The sequence below is a fragment of the Oryza sativa genome, chromosome 8 (genome assembly GCF_034140825.1).
Source record: "Oryza sativa Japonica Group chromosome 8, ASM3414082v1".
Lineage (NCBI taxonomy): Eukaryota > Viridiplantae > Streptophyta > Magnoliopsida > Poales > Poaceae > Oryza > Oryza sativa.
Window position 1 is genome coordinate 9,566,933 of NC_089042.1, and position 16,216 is coordinate 9,583,148.

The following is a 16,216-nucleotide window of genomic DNA, read 5'->3' on the forward strand; positions in this document are numbered from 1 at the left end:
TGAAGATGCGTCTCTCGTTGCATGAACTGACGATTGGATCTGGCGAAAGCGCTGGCGGCGCCGAACATCTTCGACCGCGCCCAGCTGCTCCGCAACCGGCCGCCGCCCGCGCCTGCTTCCACCTCCGCGCCCATCGCCACCGCGTCGCCACGCCACCCCACCGCCTGTTTCCTGCCTCGCCCCGTCGGCCAGCCCGCACGAGGGGAGCGGGGAGGCCGGCGAGCTCGCGCCACCCTGAGCCAACGCGCTGCCACCCGGGAGCCGCCGGCCGCACCACCCTTCGACCGCGCGCGCCGTTGTGGGCGGCGGCCCTAGCGCCGTCCCCATGCGAGAACAGAGCGAGAGAAAGAGAAGAGGGGAAAAAGAGAGTAGGTGCTGACGTGGACACCCTGACGTGTGGGGCCCATGTGGGTCTCACGGTGAGACAGCTGCCAGGTCGGAAAAAACCGGAGTCTAAACTGCTGAGGGAGCTTGTTTGCATGAGTTTTGTAAGTTGAGGGATGCGTTGTATCCGGTTTGACGGTTAGGGTACGAGTTTGTAATTCGATGACAAGTTGAGAGACCTTCGGTGTACTTTTTCCACTAGAAACCGGTTTATTTTAAGTAGGAATAAGTTCATCTAACGTCCCTTGACTCTACACCGAATTCGATTTTCGTCCTTGAACCACAAAACCAGGTACAACCTGTCAGGGTTACGGATAGGGTATACCCTCTACCCTTGGATATACGTTGTATACTGATGTGGTATACCTGCGCGTATAAGGATGTTTCCGGTATACGTTAAGGAAATTCATCACGTAGCAGAAACAGAGTCTACGGATGGAAGGAGTCCTACTCGGACAGAACTGGGTCGTTACTGTATCGTGTGGGGTCCGATGCCTCCGAGTTCTACTTGGAGACCAACTGACCCGCGGAATAAAAGGAACCCCCGAGAGGACCTAAGGAATCGAATCTCACAGCCAATACAACCACCACAGCCTACGAAGTCGGAGCCTACAGGAGCCAAGTCGCCGGGGTGATCTAGTCGAACCAACTCGACTACAGTCTCGTCGGTATTATCGAGTTCTGCTATTCCCTTTGTAATCTTTGGTTTCCATTATATAATCCCATATCAACTAGATAAGGGCTATTACCTATCAAGGGGCCTGAACCAGTATAATCCTTGTTTCCTGTTTGCTTGATGTCGTACTACGTAGATCCTCGTACCAGCGTACCCCAATACCCTCTATATCCGGTTTACGGGTATCCCCCGTCGACTGTGGCGCGCCAGGTAGGGGGACTTGGTGCTCAAGGTTCTACTACTATGTAATCAAGCTTCGTCGACAACAGCGTCAACCCCGGCACAAGCCAAGGAGTTTCTACTTCAACAATGCTGGTGTGGACTCAAGTCGGCGAAATCGTCTTCCCGGTTTACACCACGGTGTCGATCTCGACTGGTCCATCAATGACCGGAAGCGAGAATGCCGTGGTTACAACCCTGGGCGACTCCATGTCGAAGGATCCTCCCGCAGAAGTGGAGAACGGAACATCGACGACATCCGAGCCTGAGAAGGATCCTTGTGCGGCCAAATCTTGTCCTTCCGACGAGAATCACGAGCCGGCAAGGACAACTTCCGAGGCGACAAGGTCTTGGTGTTCTATCCACAAAACCAGGAAACACACCTTGCAAGCTTGCTGGGTTTTTCTCGATGTACAAGCTGAGATTCGTGCCTGCCAATCCCTCTTAGATGCGCGGACAAGGAAGAAGGGGTGACAGTTATCTCAGACCGATTCGTTGGGGTAATCGACATCGATCCCCATGAGCCGTAAGTTCTACACTTGCTCGAAGACCAGGGCTCATCGTTGACGAGTACACCACGTGATGTGTTTGCTATCGGTGGGACTAGCACGTCTACACGCGCTAACGCAGAAGCGGAGAATCAAGTGGCTACACCGGCCCAGCACATCGAGGCCATCAACGCAATACCGAGGGAAACCCCTTATGATCCCGTTCTGAACGATGATCTCGCACGGTGGACAGAACGACTACGGGAGTCAGTGGCTAATCTCAGTAACGCGTTCGAGGAGGCCGCTGCCGGAGCACAGCCAGAACAACCGCCAGCTGGCGTTGCCAATGGCGAACCACCTGAGCAGCGGACATCACCTCGACAAGCCACTCCTCCACCTCACGGCACCAGTGATCTCCGTGACCATTTGAATGGCCGCCGAGAAGCACGACATGCGCGAGACAACAAAAATCGTTCCCGACATCGCGTCTCTTCACGACGTCGAGAAAACGAAGAGCGAGGAGGGCACCCGAGCGAGAACCGAGACCGTGATAACCGCCACAGCCGTCACGAACGCGATGATCGCGAACAACGGATGCCAGGCGATACTGGCCAACGGGAAGTGGAGGATGTGTGTCGACTTCACCGACCTTAACAAGGCGTGTCCCAAGAATCACTTCCCTCTTCCTTGAATAGACCAATTGGTGGACTCAGCAGCTGGTTGTGAGTTGTTAAGCTTTCTTGACGCCTACTCCAGCTACCACCAGATCAGCATGGCGAAAGAGGACGAGGAGAAGACAGTATTCATCACGCCGTTCGGTGTATTCTGTTATGTTAAGATGCCATTTGGACTGATAACCGCAGGAAACACTTTCCAACGCACGGTCCAAGGGGCACTTAACGATCAGCTTGGGAACAATATCGAGGCCTACGCCGATGACATTGTTGTCAAGACCAAGACAAGCGACTCATTGATGGACCATCTCCGGGAAACGTTCGACAACCTCCGACGATATCGCCTCATGCTCAATCCAGAGAAGTGCACGTTCGGAGTACCATCGGGCAAGTTGCTCGGGTTCCTTGTCTTTGGACGAGGGATCGAAGCAAATCCCGAGAAAATCAAGGCAATCGAGAACATGAAGTCGCCCACAAGACTCAAGGAAGTCCAGAAGCTAACTGGATGCATGGCGGCACTGAGCAGGTTCGTCGCTAGGATGGGAGAACGAGGACAACCTTTCTTCGCTCTGCTGAAGAAACAAGACAAATTTGTATAGACACAGGAAGCCGAAGAGGCGTTCATCGCACTCAAGCGCTACCTGTCAAATCCCCCTCTACTTGTTGCTACCCAATCTAATGAAGAATTATTCCTCTATATCGCCACCATGCCATATTCTGTGAGTACCATCATTGTTGTCGAGAGAGAGAAGGTGCAAAGACCAGTTTATTACGTCAGCGAAGCTCTCCACGATGCAAAGACAAGATACACACAGATCTAAAAGCTGCTCTATGCAGTAATCATGACATCAAGATGTTGCGCCACTACTTTCAAGCCCACAGAGTCACAGTTGTTTCCTCCTTCCCACTTGGTGAAGTCGTGAGAAACAAGGACGTTGTCGGCCGCATTCCGAAATGGGTAGTCGAGCTAAGCCAGTTTGATGTCCACTTTGTGCCACGAACAGCCATCAAGTCCCAAGTCCCCGCTGATTTCGTAGCTGACTGGACTATGCCCGAAAACAGGTCGGACAGTCAAACCGACAGCGAAACATGGACAATGGCGTTCGACGGCGCACTCAACAGTGAAGGAGCAGGGGCAGGGTTCATCTTGACATCACCTTCGGGAGATCAGTTCAAGCATGCAATTCACCTCAACTTCAGGGCGACCAACAACACAGCCGAATGCGAAGGACTACTCGCTAGGATAAGAGCAGCAGCCTCACTTGGAGTCAAGCGACTGATCGTGAAAGAGGATTCCGAACTAGTCGCAAACCAGGTGCACAAAGACTACAAGTGCTCTAGCCCCGAGTTATCTAAGTACCTCGCAGAAGTCAGGAAGCTGGAAAAAAGGTTTGATGGAATCGAGGTCCGGCACACATACCGCAAGGACAACATCGAACCAGACGACCTGACACGGCGTGCGTCTAAACGAGAGCCACTCGAACCCGGCACCTTCCTGGACGTCCTGACAAAGCCATCGGTGAAAGAGGCAAACGATGAAGATAGCGTGGTAGTCCCCGACATTAGCTCGGGGGCTACAGATGCAGAACGCGCCGTTGCCGACATAGAAACCACAGACGACTGGCGGATCCCACTCATTAAATTCCTAGGTAGCGATAAGTTGCCCGAGGACGATACAGAGGCCGAGAAAATAACCCGTCAAGCCAAAATCTACTATATGATCGGCAATGATCTATACAAGAAGGCGCCAAACGGGGTACTTCTCAAATGCGTCTCGTCCGACGACGGCAAACATCTCCTACTCGACATACACGAAGGGATCTGTGGGTCACACGCCGCCGGTCGCACATTGGTCAAAAAAAGCTTTTCAACAAGGGTTTTTCTAGCCGACTGCACTCAAAGATGCTTGCGACATGGTACAACGGTGTGAAGCCTGTCAATTTCGTAGTAAACACACAAAGCTACCAGCGCAAGCGCTCCAGACTATCCCTCTTACTTGGCCGTTCTCGTGCTGGGGGCTCGACATACTCGGACCATTCCCATGAGGACAGGGCGGCCACAAATTCCTATTCGTGGCGTTCGACAAATTCACCAAGTGGATTGAAGCTACACCCACGGGGGAAATCAAGGCCGACAACGCCATCAAATTCATTAAAGGGATATTCTGCAGATATGGATTGCCTCACTGCATCATAACGGACAACGGCTCCCAGTTCATTAGTGCCGACTTCAAAGATTATTGCATTGGGCTGGGAGTCAAGATCTGCTTCGCTTCGGTTTCTCACCCTCAGAGCAATGGATAGGTCGAGAGGGCAAACGGCATAGTACTACAAGGAATCAAGACCCGTGTCTATGACAGACTGATATCACATGACAAGAAGTGGGTTGAAGAACTCCCCTCTGTACTATGGGCCATGCATACCAGACCGACAACTTCCAACAAGGAGACACCCTTCTTCCTCGTGTACGGCTCAAAGGCTATGCTCCCCACTGAGATACGACATCAGAGTACACGAGTATAGAAGTACTCCGACGAGGACCAGGAGGAGCGGCGAAACGACGACGTAAATCTACTCAAGGAACATCGAGAAAGAGTCGTCGTCAGAGCAGCCCGCTACCAACAGGCCCTTTGCCGATACCACGAGAAGCGCATCAGAGCACGCACACTTTCGATCGGCGACTACGTCCTTCGACGGGTTCAAAGCCAAGCAGGGCGTAACAAGCTCTCACCCAAGTGGGAAGGACCGTACACGATCACGCAAGTCTTGTGGCCAGGTGCATTCAAGATTGCAGACGGCGATGGTCGCGAGTTAGCAAATTCTTGGAACATTGATCAATTACGTAAATTCTATGTATAAATCAATAGTATCCATACTTGTAAAACATCTTACAGCTTCAATAAAGTTTGTTTTCAGGTAAAGATCACAATCAAAGTGTTCCTTCCTGACGATCCCTTACCACGATGACACCTAGCGTTGAAACCTATCCTCAGGTCCCTTTACGCCGTCTTGACAAGGCCTCCGAGGAACCTAAGGGAACTTCGGCTGGGGACGCCCAGAGCAGATAAGGCCTTGTCGGATCATGAAGAGACAAAAGACCATGTAAGATTTGGTCGTGTAAGAGTTCTCGCCGTGCGTATTAACCAAGCCGTGTAATCGGAAATTGGGTTTTCCAACTTCACGGCTGGGGGCTAGGATCAGTGCTTGTTCAACCGAGGCAGGTCAAAGGTCCAAGAGCCTTATCTTCCGAGAACAATTCTCCGATGACAAGGCTGGGGGCTAGGGAGAGTGTATGACTCAAGTGACTAATCGAAGTCGCGAAGTGAGAAAACACTCATACACAACGCATCCAGAGTAAGAAAACTTAGTTAGATAGATTTCTTTTCTATTTCACAAGTACTTCTTACAATTCGTAAATATTCCAAAATATATTACATGTCTCCTTGAGATATTTGTCACAGGATATAAAGACTACCAGGAAGGCCAACGCCAGTCCAGGGACTGGAAGACTTTCTCTGCAAGCGGCGCCATCGACTTCGCCAGATCATCTCTCTCTGCGGGAGTCCTCCGAGAATGTGAAAACCCTTCGTGGAGGAACTCGAGGTGTAGCTGCGGGCAGTGATCTCGGATACAGGCTAGCACGTGCCCTCCAGCATATCGGCTCGATCGACGACACTCCTGCTTCAGGGCCTCGTCGATACACTTGCCGATGCCTTCAAGCTGAGAGCAGGCCCCATTCAACCACGAGATGTATTCGGCCGCCGACTCGGGATTCCCGCGAGGTACTCGGAGATCCCTACAGACTCCGGCCATGGCCGTATAACAGCTCCTAAGGTACGAGTCGAACCACACCTCGCGACCTCGTAGTGCTTCCACGGCTTGGTCCTTTTTGACTTGCACCATAGTCCTCTCGAGTTCGGCCACCTCGAATTTCGTCCTCCAATATTGGATTCGATGATCTCGGTCGGCCAATGCACTCTCGAGGTCTGCTCAATATGGAAATGACTAAGTCAAGTCGTTCCCCTCTTCCGAGAACACGGCAAATTAAGTCGATCCGAACAAAAAGAGCAAAGGAGATGAGGACCAAAGTACCAACCTAAGGAAGTCGTCGCCATGCCCGCCTCCACGGACAAGTTTTGATCAACGTCGTCCCGCGGCACATACGGCTTGAGCGCAAGTGCCGGAACGACTACCGGCGACTCAGGCTGCCCGCGCTGCTGGACATCCTCGACATCGACATCGACATCTCTACAACGACAACAAAGTACTCGGGATCAATATGCTAAAGAAAGCGAAGGTGATGACTGCACACACAAAGACAGTTTGAACCTACGAAAGTTTTACAAGCACAATTGATTAAGGAGTACAAGGGGACTGAAATCCTACCCTTCAAAAAGGGGGAGAACAGACTCCCCCAAGTCACTGACTTCTTCCATCATGCCCTTACACGCGTCATTAGCAGCCCCCTGATCCAAGATCCTCAGGAGGTCGAGATCAGGGTGCGCCAACCTTACGCACGCGAGGACGTGGCATGCCCAGGTGTAGATCCCGTTGGACGTCTCGTCCCCGATCCTGGCCGCATGCTTGGAGGGGATCTCCTCCATCGCCGTGGCTAGTTCCGCGAGTGAAGACGTCAGTGAGAACTCATCGGGGTTCGCCGGGATGGTGGTCGTGACGCCGCACTCCCCGGCGAGCTGGTGCATGCCAGTGTAGGTGACTCGCAGCGAGCCACGGATCTCCAACAAGTTGTTCTCGAGCTCCGACATGCGGTGCTCAAGCCCCTGCCGCTGCCTCTCGTTTTCGGCCACCAGCTCCCTCATTTTCTGGAAGTCCTCGCGGACCTCCACCAGGTCATGTGCTAGCTTGTCGGCGCGTTCATTCGCCGACGCCGCCGCCGCAGCCTTGGCCTCCTCGATCTCGCGTCCTATGCTGCGAGCGCCGGCCTGGAGGATGCGCTCCATCTCAGCTTGGAGCTCCCCCCAGGTGAGGACGTCAGCGGGTGGGCCCCGAGCAGGCACAAGGCCACCGGCAGGGCCGCTGGGCATCGCCTCCCAGTCCCTGGGCACGACCACAACATCTGTCGAGGCTGCTGCAGGAGACGCACTAGAGGCTGCTCCAGACCCATCTTGCGCCGCCTTCGCCCGCGCCGCCCCGTGATTTTCATAAAGTCAGGCTACCAAAGTTTTGTAAATTGGAAGACCTCAAATTCATCTACTTACTTTTCGCCAAGCATCACAAGCCTTTGCCGTCGCTGAGGCGGGGGAGACGCGTTTGAGGCCTAAGTAAGATAAGCATGGTGTGAGGTCAAGATTTTCCGACTACGCGTTAAAGGACAAGAGAGGCTTACCGATGGGGTAGGTGTCACGCCCAGAAATTCACTAGTAATTTCCGAACTTATTTGTGCATTAAATCGTCATCCAGGAATCAGCCGAGGTACACAAACTGACAATTTAATATACAGAATCATCAATAATACAACGTTACATACTTACAAAAGAAAAGAAAACTGCAGCGGAATTAACGGTCTAGCGACGGCTTCAGCTCCACTCCCACAGGCAGCTCAACTGGGGTATAAGCCAAACGTCTTCTCCTTCGCAACTTGTCTTCAACTGAGGTTTGATTGATTATTGCAAGGTGAGCATATGACATACTCAGCAAGCCACACAGCAAATATGCAAGTGCACAAGGATACCAAATGATGGCATAATATAGGGCTCATTTGCAAAAGCAGCATTTAGCAAACAATTGAGAGTTGTAAAACAGTAGAGTAATTAATCATCAATATTAATCAACACAGAACAACATACCCATGCTGCACAGGCCCAACCATCCTGAACAACCATACCCGGCATCACATTACTATCTCCAAACCAGGAATATACCATTCCAAACCAGGAGCTAAATTAATTACCATCAATTACCACATTATTATTAATGAGTAGTGTGGGACTAATCACGAAAAACATTGTTCGACCCGCCCATAACCGCGGGCACGGCTATTCGAATAGTTTTACTCTCGCTAGAGGTGTACCACTGTACCCACGAGACACAACCCACCGTCATGTCACCATATCATCATGTGCCCATGCTGAACATGTCACCATTTGTGTAGTTGTGACAAGACCCCTCGCATAACTCAACTCAAAGCAGCGCACCTTTCCTGGATCATAGTCACCCCCTCAAAAACCAGAGGCATGGACTCCCCAGCGACCCCCGTGGGCTTATCTCCGCCACTTCTCAGTCTGGTGCTCTGCAATGAGCCTTGTTATACAAAGTGTCCAGCCGTTGCCCACTCTGGCTTTTGGTTGGCACGGTTAATGTTTCACAACCGAAACTCGTGAACCGGTCCTTAATTGTCATGAGCACGACTATCAAAACCATGTGCTCACAACCCACCATTATCAAGTTTTAGTTAGCAAATTAATTAATTAACCAATAACGATTAACCATCGTGAGCTATCATTAAATATCACCATTAAGTAATAGTGAAACATTAGTTATCCCAATGGTGTGCTAATGTTTCTAAGCATGGCTAAGCAATTATGTCTAACATCTAGCTGAACCAATATATAAAGCTCAACTAGTCAAATTATAATAACCCAAGGTAATCAAGAAATAGGGTAATCAATGCAAATTGGTCATAACAAAGGAATAAGTTCACACCACCCAGTGACATTCAAAAATAAATGCGCAGTTGAAATAAATAGAGAATTTAAATATATGATCAACATGCTCAAAGGAATCGTGTTTGGGATCTGTATGATTTGCCTTGCAATAATCGGTCTTCAATTAATCTTCTTGAACACTTCCGACGCACTCACGATCCTTCGAAACGACAGAAACGACAAGCTAACACGCAAAATGAGGAAAAAGACTAATAAAACCAAATAAACAATACATATAAAGTAAACAAACATGTAGATCATGATTTTAGATAAATTTAGAGACCTGAACGGTCTCATTCCGATTTCATATGAATTAATTACAAATTTTACAAGATCTAATTCCAATTAAACCTATTAAAGAAAAGACTATTCCAAATTAGTTAAACCATTTACAAATGATTTATAACTGAGACAAAAGATTAAAACAACCTCCGAAAAAGATTAGATCATATTTGGTGGATGACATATATTAAAAAGAAATAATATGCCACTGAAAAGAGAGAACGGATTTATATCAATTTTTGACGGCTGAGATTAATCTTGACCGAGAGTTGACCAAGATTCAACGGATTAGATTGATCTGGCAAGCGAGCCTCATGAGATACCGACTTAACGAGTCAATTCTACGTGACACGGGATCACCCAAATGATCAACCGAAACCGGCGAACGGAACCGGCGGCTCTGAACGGCTCTAAACTAAAGGACGACTCCACACGGACGAACAAACGAAGCACCGGGGACACCTCGTTGAAACGAACGAGCGAACGACTCAACAACGGCTACGGCTAAACCGGTAAGCTAGACACTATTCACGGTAAAGCCCTGGTACGGCAAACGATATGCCGGTAGGAATTTAGGGATGCACCTACGGCTAGACAACTTGACTACCGACAAACGGTTAAAGCGGCGGCTAGGTTAAAGCGGCACACAGCTGCGACACGGCGGCACTAGGGCGACTTGGCTCGGCTAGGCAGCGGCTACTCGACGACACAAACGAGAGATTAAAAACTAAACCGAGGGAACACGAATAGAAGTGTCACCGAACCAAAATGATCGGAGAGGGAGAGATGACAATGGCTACCCGGCGGCAACACACGGAGACGACGACTACGCTAGACAGACAGCGGATTAGGTTAGATTGGATTAAGGAAAAGCTCACAGGTGAAAGGCATAGGAGCGGCGGTTGTCGGCGAACCACGGCACAATAATGCAAACGGAGGGCACCGGGAGGTAGAGAAGGCGACGTCGATTCTTACCAACACTTACGCGACGACGGACAGCGACGGAAGATGGCCGGCGACGAGCTTCGAAGGGCGGCGAGGTACTATCCACTGCGGCGACGATTTTCTGGCGACAACACATGAAGACGATGACGACATTAGGGCCAAATTAGATTAGATTGGATTAAAACCCTATGGATAAACCACACCGATGAACGACATCGGAGAGAGGAAAGCTCACTGAGGGGCGGCGCGACGATGGATGATGACGGCAGACGGCCGGCAGCGAGGTAGAGGCGGCGACGGGGTCGGGTCAGCGATGGCGGCGACGTTTCAGCGATCTTCGGCGAAGAAAAACCAGTGGCCGGGCTTCACCATGCTCCTGAGAACCCAATAGAGTCGACGGCGACCGAAAGCGGCAGCTAAGGCGGCTGCTAGCTGCGGCTGGAAGCTCGGCAATGGCCGAAACCTTCTGGTTCGCGTCGGCAAGCGGCTTCCGGCGGTTTTTGGCACAAAGGAACCAATAGCCGGGGTAGAGCTCGACTTTGCGGAGCCGAGGGAAGTGGCGGCGCTGACCGGCGACGGCCGGGGCGACGGCGCACGGCGGCTGGAGCGGCGGCCGGAGGTGGAGAGAGAGGGAGTCGCGGGAAGAGTGTTTCCGGCGACGGCGGAGAGAGGGAGAGGTGGCGGCAGAAAGAGGGGAAGGAGGGGGCTCTATATATAGCCATGGGAGGCCGGGATCGAGCCCACAACGACGGGAAAAACTCGGGAAAGTCTAGGGTTCTCGCCGGAAAAAGGTAAGATTGAACCGCGAAATTGGAAAGGATTTCCATAGAAACTTTTGAGGATTTCTTGGGGAAAAGGAAGAGGAGATTGAGAGGATTCCATTCCCGCAACTAATTTGGAAATAGGAGCAACGGGGAGGTCGGATTGGTGGGAGGAGGCGGCGGCACTGTGCACGGGCTGGAGAGCTCGGGCTCTGCCTGAGCTGGAAGAAGGAGCACTGTAGCACCAGGGAGGTCAAACAGACTTCTCTGCGGGCTGAGAGGAAGGGAGAGAGAATAGGAGAGAATGGGCTGAATTCGGCCCAAGCTGATGAGGACGACTTTTATTACTTTTCCAAATAAATTAACCAATGAGATGATCTTTCAATTGTTAAAAATACTTCCAATGCTCAAATAATTCCAAGAAAAATCTTGAACATACTTGGACACTCAAAGTATTTAACATAATAATATCCAGATCATTTAAAGATTAATTTATTATTTAAATAATTGCTAAACTGTTCTTTGTATTATTAAAATTAAGAATTGAGCTCTGAAAAATCCGAGAAAATTCCAGAGAGTATAATTAATCATGGAGAATTTAATAAAAAATAAATCCAACCATTCTTTATATTTAGAAAATTTTATTTCCCACATTTAACTTCACTTGTAAATTAATGAACATTTAATATAAATTCTATAAATAATTTATTAAATAATTTATAAATCCTGAAACGAAAATCAGGATGTGACAATGGGCGCCTTCCGACGAGTCCCGAGCACGGCGGAGAACTTCCTCCCTCTCTTCGGAACGTTGGTGCCACTCGTCGTGGCAGCAGCAGCAGCAATGTCGGATGCCTCCTTGGCGACGCCCTCCTTTAACGACGCCGCCGCCTGGTGGTCCGCGAGCGGCCCGATGACGTCGGTCAGAGGAAGAGCCTGCATACATGAAGTCACAATGCGATCCCAGAGAAGCAGAAGTAAAGGAGTCCTCAAATACACTCACATTGATCGCAGCCTCACGATCGGCCTTCCCCTTCTCGCAAAGGGGGACGGGGACGTTGCTCGCCGTCGTAGGGCTGCTGATCATCACCTGACCAACGCGGCGCTCCACAGTTTCGCTGTTTAAACCTGTAGGATCGAGAACCAGAACTCGATAAGTCCGGAGGAACATGCACATGAAGAATGAAATCTGAAATACAAGAAAAATACCCCGAGGAGAAATCCGGGTCGCGTCCTCCGGCCCAGAATTGTCAAAGGCTGGGTGGACTCGGGCCTGGAGCGGTTGGATCCACCTACCGATGAAGTCGGCAGCGACTTCATATCCCGACAACCCTCGTACTCGGAGGTCATCGATGATATCGATGAAAGACTGAAGGGAGGGAGTTAGGGTGGGCTTGGCGGTCCATTCTGGGATCTTGTCTGGTTGCTTCTCAGGAACAACAAAGACTGGATCCGAATTTTCTATCTGAAGATAGAACCACCTCGCCCGCCATTTGCTACGAGAAGAGGGGCACTAGAAGGGGATGTATCGCGACTTCAGGCCATCTCGAAGTCGGAAACCGACACATCCGGACACCTTTTTAGGTTCCATCTAGCGCAACTCATAGTAGAAGCGGAAGAGATCAAGAAACGGCTCTACCCCAATGTAGGCCTCACAAAGATACGAGAAAATACTGAGGAAGGCGATGGAATTGGGGTTCAGATGGAGCAAGGAAAGGCTGTAGAAATTCAAGACGAGAAGAAGAAACTCGGAGGGCGGGGGAAGAAAACCGCAAAGAATATAATCCTCAACCGCAACCATGCGGCCTAGGACAGGTTTGGGTTCAATACCTCCTGGTTCTCTCTCCATGGTCCCGCAACCAGGGAGAGTACCGTCCTCCTGCAGCTTCTTTAGGGACGCGCTGGCAGAAGTGGACTTGTCGAGATCCATTGCCGCTGGAGATCACCGGAGAAGGGACTGAGATGAGCAAGCTAGGGTTTTTTGCGGGAGTGGAGAAGACGAGGAGCGCTTGGAGGTTAGAAAGTTTTCTGCAGCAAGCAGACTTCAAAATGGATCCCCAAAACTCCCTTAAATAAACGCACTACCGACGGTGCGAATTCCAAGGAAAGGAGAGAGATGGCCGCCGGAAATTTCTGGGTCCGTTAAGCGCAACAGTTTTCGGACTTTAATTTAAATTCACTCATGACCGTTGAACTTCACATGGTGTTGTTGATTACTCCTTGTCTCTACGGTTCTCACACCGAGATCGACCAGTTGACAACGACAACGACCCCGACATCAGAAGTCGCGATCGGTTACATGAGTTCATTTAAGCAGAAGTCGGGGGCTACTGTCAGGGTTACGGATTGGATATACCCTCTACCCTTGGATATACGTTGTATACTGATATGGTATACCTGCGCGTATACGGATGTTTCTTGTATACGTTAAGGAAATTCATCACGTAACAGAAATAGAGTCTACGGATGGAAGGAGTCCTACTCGGACAAAACTGGGTCGTTACTGTATCGTGTGGGGTCCGATGTCTTCGAGTTCTACTTGGAGACCAACTGACCCGCGGTATAAAAGGGACCCCCCGGGAGGACCTAAGGAATCGAATGTCACAGCCAATACAACCACCACAGCCTATGAAGTCGGAGCCTACAGGAGCTAAGTCGCCGGGATGATCTAGTCGAACCAACTCGACTACGGTCTCGTCGGTATCATCGAGTTCTGCTATTCCCTTTGTAATCTGTGGTTTCTATTATATAATCCCATATCAACTGGATTAGGGCTATTACCTATCAAGGGGCATGAACCAGTATAATCCTTTTTTCCTGTTTGCTTGATGTCGTACTATGTAGATCCTCGTACCAGCGTACTCCAATACCCTCTATATCCGGTCTACGGGTATCCCCGTCGACACAACCGGTCCCTGAAGTATCAAAACCGGTGCAAACGAGGTCCCTCGACGTTTGGAAGGCGGTTTTGGCTGACATGGCGCTTACATGGCTGTTTTGACTAGTTCTTCGTCCCACATAGCATTGACATAGCGCTTACGTAGCATTTTGATCCGAAAAATAATATAATCCGTGGGCCCACATGCCAGCTACACACAAATAATAATATAAAATGGTGGGGCCCACGTGTCATCCCACTCCCCTCCTCTTCTTTCTTGGTTAACCAGCCTATTGAATTGTTGTTGATCGTGAGCGAGGAGAATTTGTTGATCTGGACGCGCTCCGGCCGGCGGTGGTGGCCGACGTGCAGCTCGTCACGTCAGACGGGAAGAAGATCGCGGCGCATCCCTTCGTCGCTGCGCCGGTGCTAGAGCGGATGATCGACAGGGCACGGCGGGGGTGGAACGCCGAGGGTGTTGATGTTAATCCATTTCCTGAATTTTCTAGACATCTTATTCTTCTCAATTACTCTAGAACCTATGGTCAAAAGACCAGTGCTACTACTACTCAGTAAAAGGTTCTAGATTAGTGCCCCGGTCAAAAAAAAAAAGGTTCTAGATTAGTGTAGTTCTATCCATCAATGTGCAGTAATACTAGGCAGCCAGTAGTACTAATTCTACTAGGTTCATGAAGCTTCAAGTAACGTTGGTTGTAAGCCTATAAATAGGCAGCCAATGCTTGTGTATGTGCCTGATGATGTGCTGCCCAACGTACAACCAAGTGTACTGTTCAGCCCTCAAGCAAAGCAAGTAAAAGAAACACTTAAAACAAGCACAAGCTTCTCTGCTCCTCGTCTTGGTTCCCTTCTTAGCAAAATAATCAACACCAACAACTGGTATCAGAGCGCCCAGGTTCGAGTAGGGTGTGATGGAGTAGCGCGGCGTATCGGTATTCTCAATTGAAGCTACAAGTATAGCTTCAAGTTAGGGCGCCACAATGGCACAGTCCATGGTTCCTATATTTGTTAGAGAAAATTAATTATGATATATGGAGCATCAAGATGCGGACGCTGCTACTATCTTAAGGATTGTGGGATATTGTTGAGAATGGTTACAGGGAGTATTTTGCTGGAGAAACTCTTACGGCGGAACAGAAAAAATCTTTGGCAGAGGATCGGATGATGGACGCCAAGGCCTTGTTATTGATCCAACAAGGAGTTGCGGAAAGTCTATTTCCGCGTATTATTGGCGCCAAGAAATCTAAGGAAGCATGGGACAAGTTGAAGGAGGAGTTTTAAGGATCTCAGAAGGTACTTGCAGTGAAGCTTCAAACTTTGAGAAGGCAATTTCAGAATTTGCAAATGAAGGAGTCAGAGAAGGTAAAAGACTATTTCTCAAGAGTTATTGAGATCGTTAATTAGATGCGCCTCTATGGTGAAGATATAAACGACCAAAAGGTCGTGGAGAAAATTTTAATCAGTCTACCTGAAAAATATGAGTACATTGTGGCTGCTATTGAGGAGTCCAAAGATCTGTCAACTCTCACAATTCAACAACTAATGAGCTTGTTGTAATCTCATGAAGAAAGAAAGCTTCCATGTGAAGGGAGCTCCGTTGAAAATGCATTTCAGTCAAAGTTGAGCTTCAGATCTCAAAGGTTTCGCGGGAATTTTCAGAAAAATGGATTTCCAATGCGAGACCGTGGTTTTCAGAAAAAACGGTTTTTCCAAGCTGAACATGCAGAAGGAAGATGGTCAAGAGAGAAGAGAAAAAGGTACGTCCAATTCAAATTTGTGGTGTGACATTTGCCAAAAATCTAGTCATACTACAGATATGTGCCGGAAGAAAATGACATGCAATAAGTGAAAAAGAAAGAGTCATATTGCAAAATATTGCAGAACCCGAGAAATTAATCGGGCTAATTTTTCAGAAGAAAAGGAAAAATCTGAAGAAATGGTTTTCTCTTGCCATACTGCTCAAGAAGAAAAGGATGATGTTTGGGTTATTGACAGTGGTTTTACAAACCACATGGCAGTTGATCCAAATTTATTTCGAGAAATGGACTCATCGTATCATGCAAAGATTCACATGGGTAATGGCTCTATAGCCCAAAGTGAAGGCAAAGGTACAGTTGCTGTTCAAACAGCAGACGATCCAAAATTTATAAAAGATGTCTTGCTTGTACCCGATTTAAAGAAAAATTTGCTAAGTATTGGGCAGATTCTAGAACACGGGTACGCACTT

General features: G+C 49.3%; 1 protein-coding gene across 3 annotated transcripts; it reads right to left on the bottom strand.

The window, feature by feature from the left end:
* Positions 1-6,741: 6,741 nt before the first annotated feature.
* Positions 6,742-11,351, bottom strand: LOC107277554 (uncharacterized). 3 transcript variants are annotated; one of them, XM_026020045.2, is made up of 4 exons: positions 10,568-11,351; positions 10,363-10,453; positions 7,788-8,049; positions 6,742-7,718 (listed from the first exon to the last, which is right to left on the bottom strand). In XM_026020045.2, the coding sequence occupies exon 4, from the start codon at positions 7,483-7,485 to the stop codon at positions 6,823-6,825; it is 663 nt and encodes a 220-aa protein (XP_025875830.1). In that variant the 5' UTR covers positions 7,486-7,718; positions 7,788-8,049; positions 10,363-10,453; positions 10,568-11,351; the 3' UTR covers positions 6,742-6,822. The 3 variants fall into 3 exon arrangements, with proteins under 3 accessions (XP_025875830.1, XP_066159754.1, XP_066159753.1); XM_066303657.1 differs by having other exon boundaries at positions 7,788-7,882; positions 10,568-11,345; XM_066303656.1 differs by having other exon boundaries at positions 7,788-10,453; positions 10,568-11,345.
* Between the last annotated feature and the right edge of the window lie 4,865 nt (positions 11,352-16,216).

Bases quoted from the DNA above. Each gene is read 5' to 3' on its own strand.
- LOC107277554 (XM_026020045.2), bottom strand. From the start codon at position 7,485: ATGCCCAGCGGCCCTGCCGGTGGCCTTGTGCCTGCTCGGGGCCCACCC.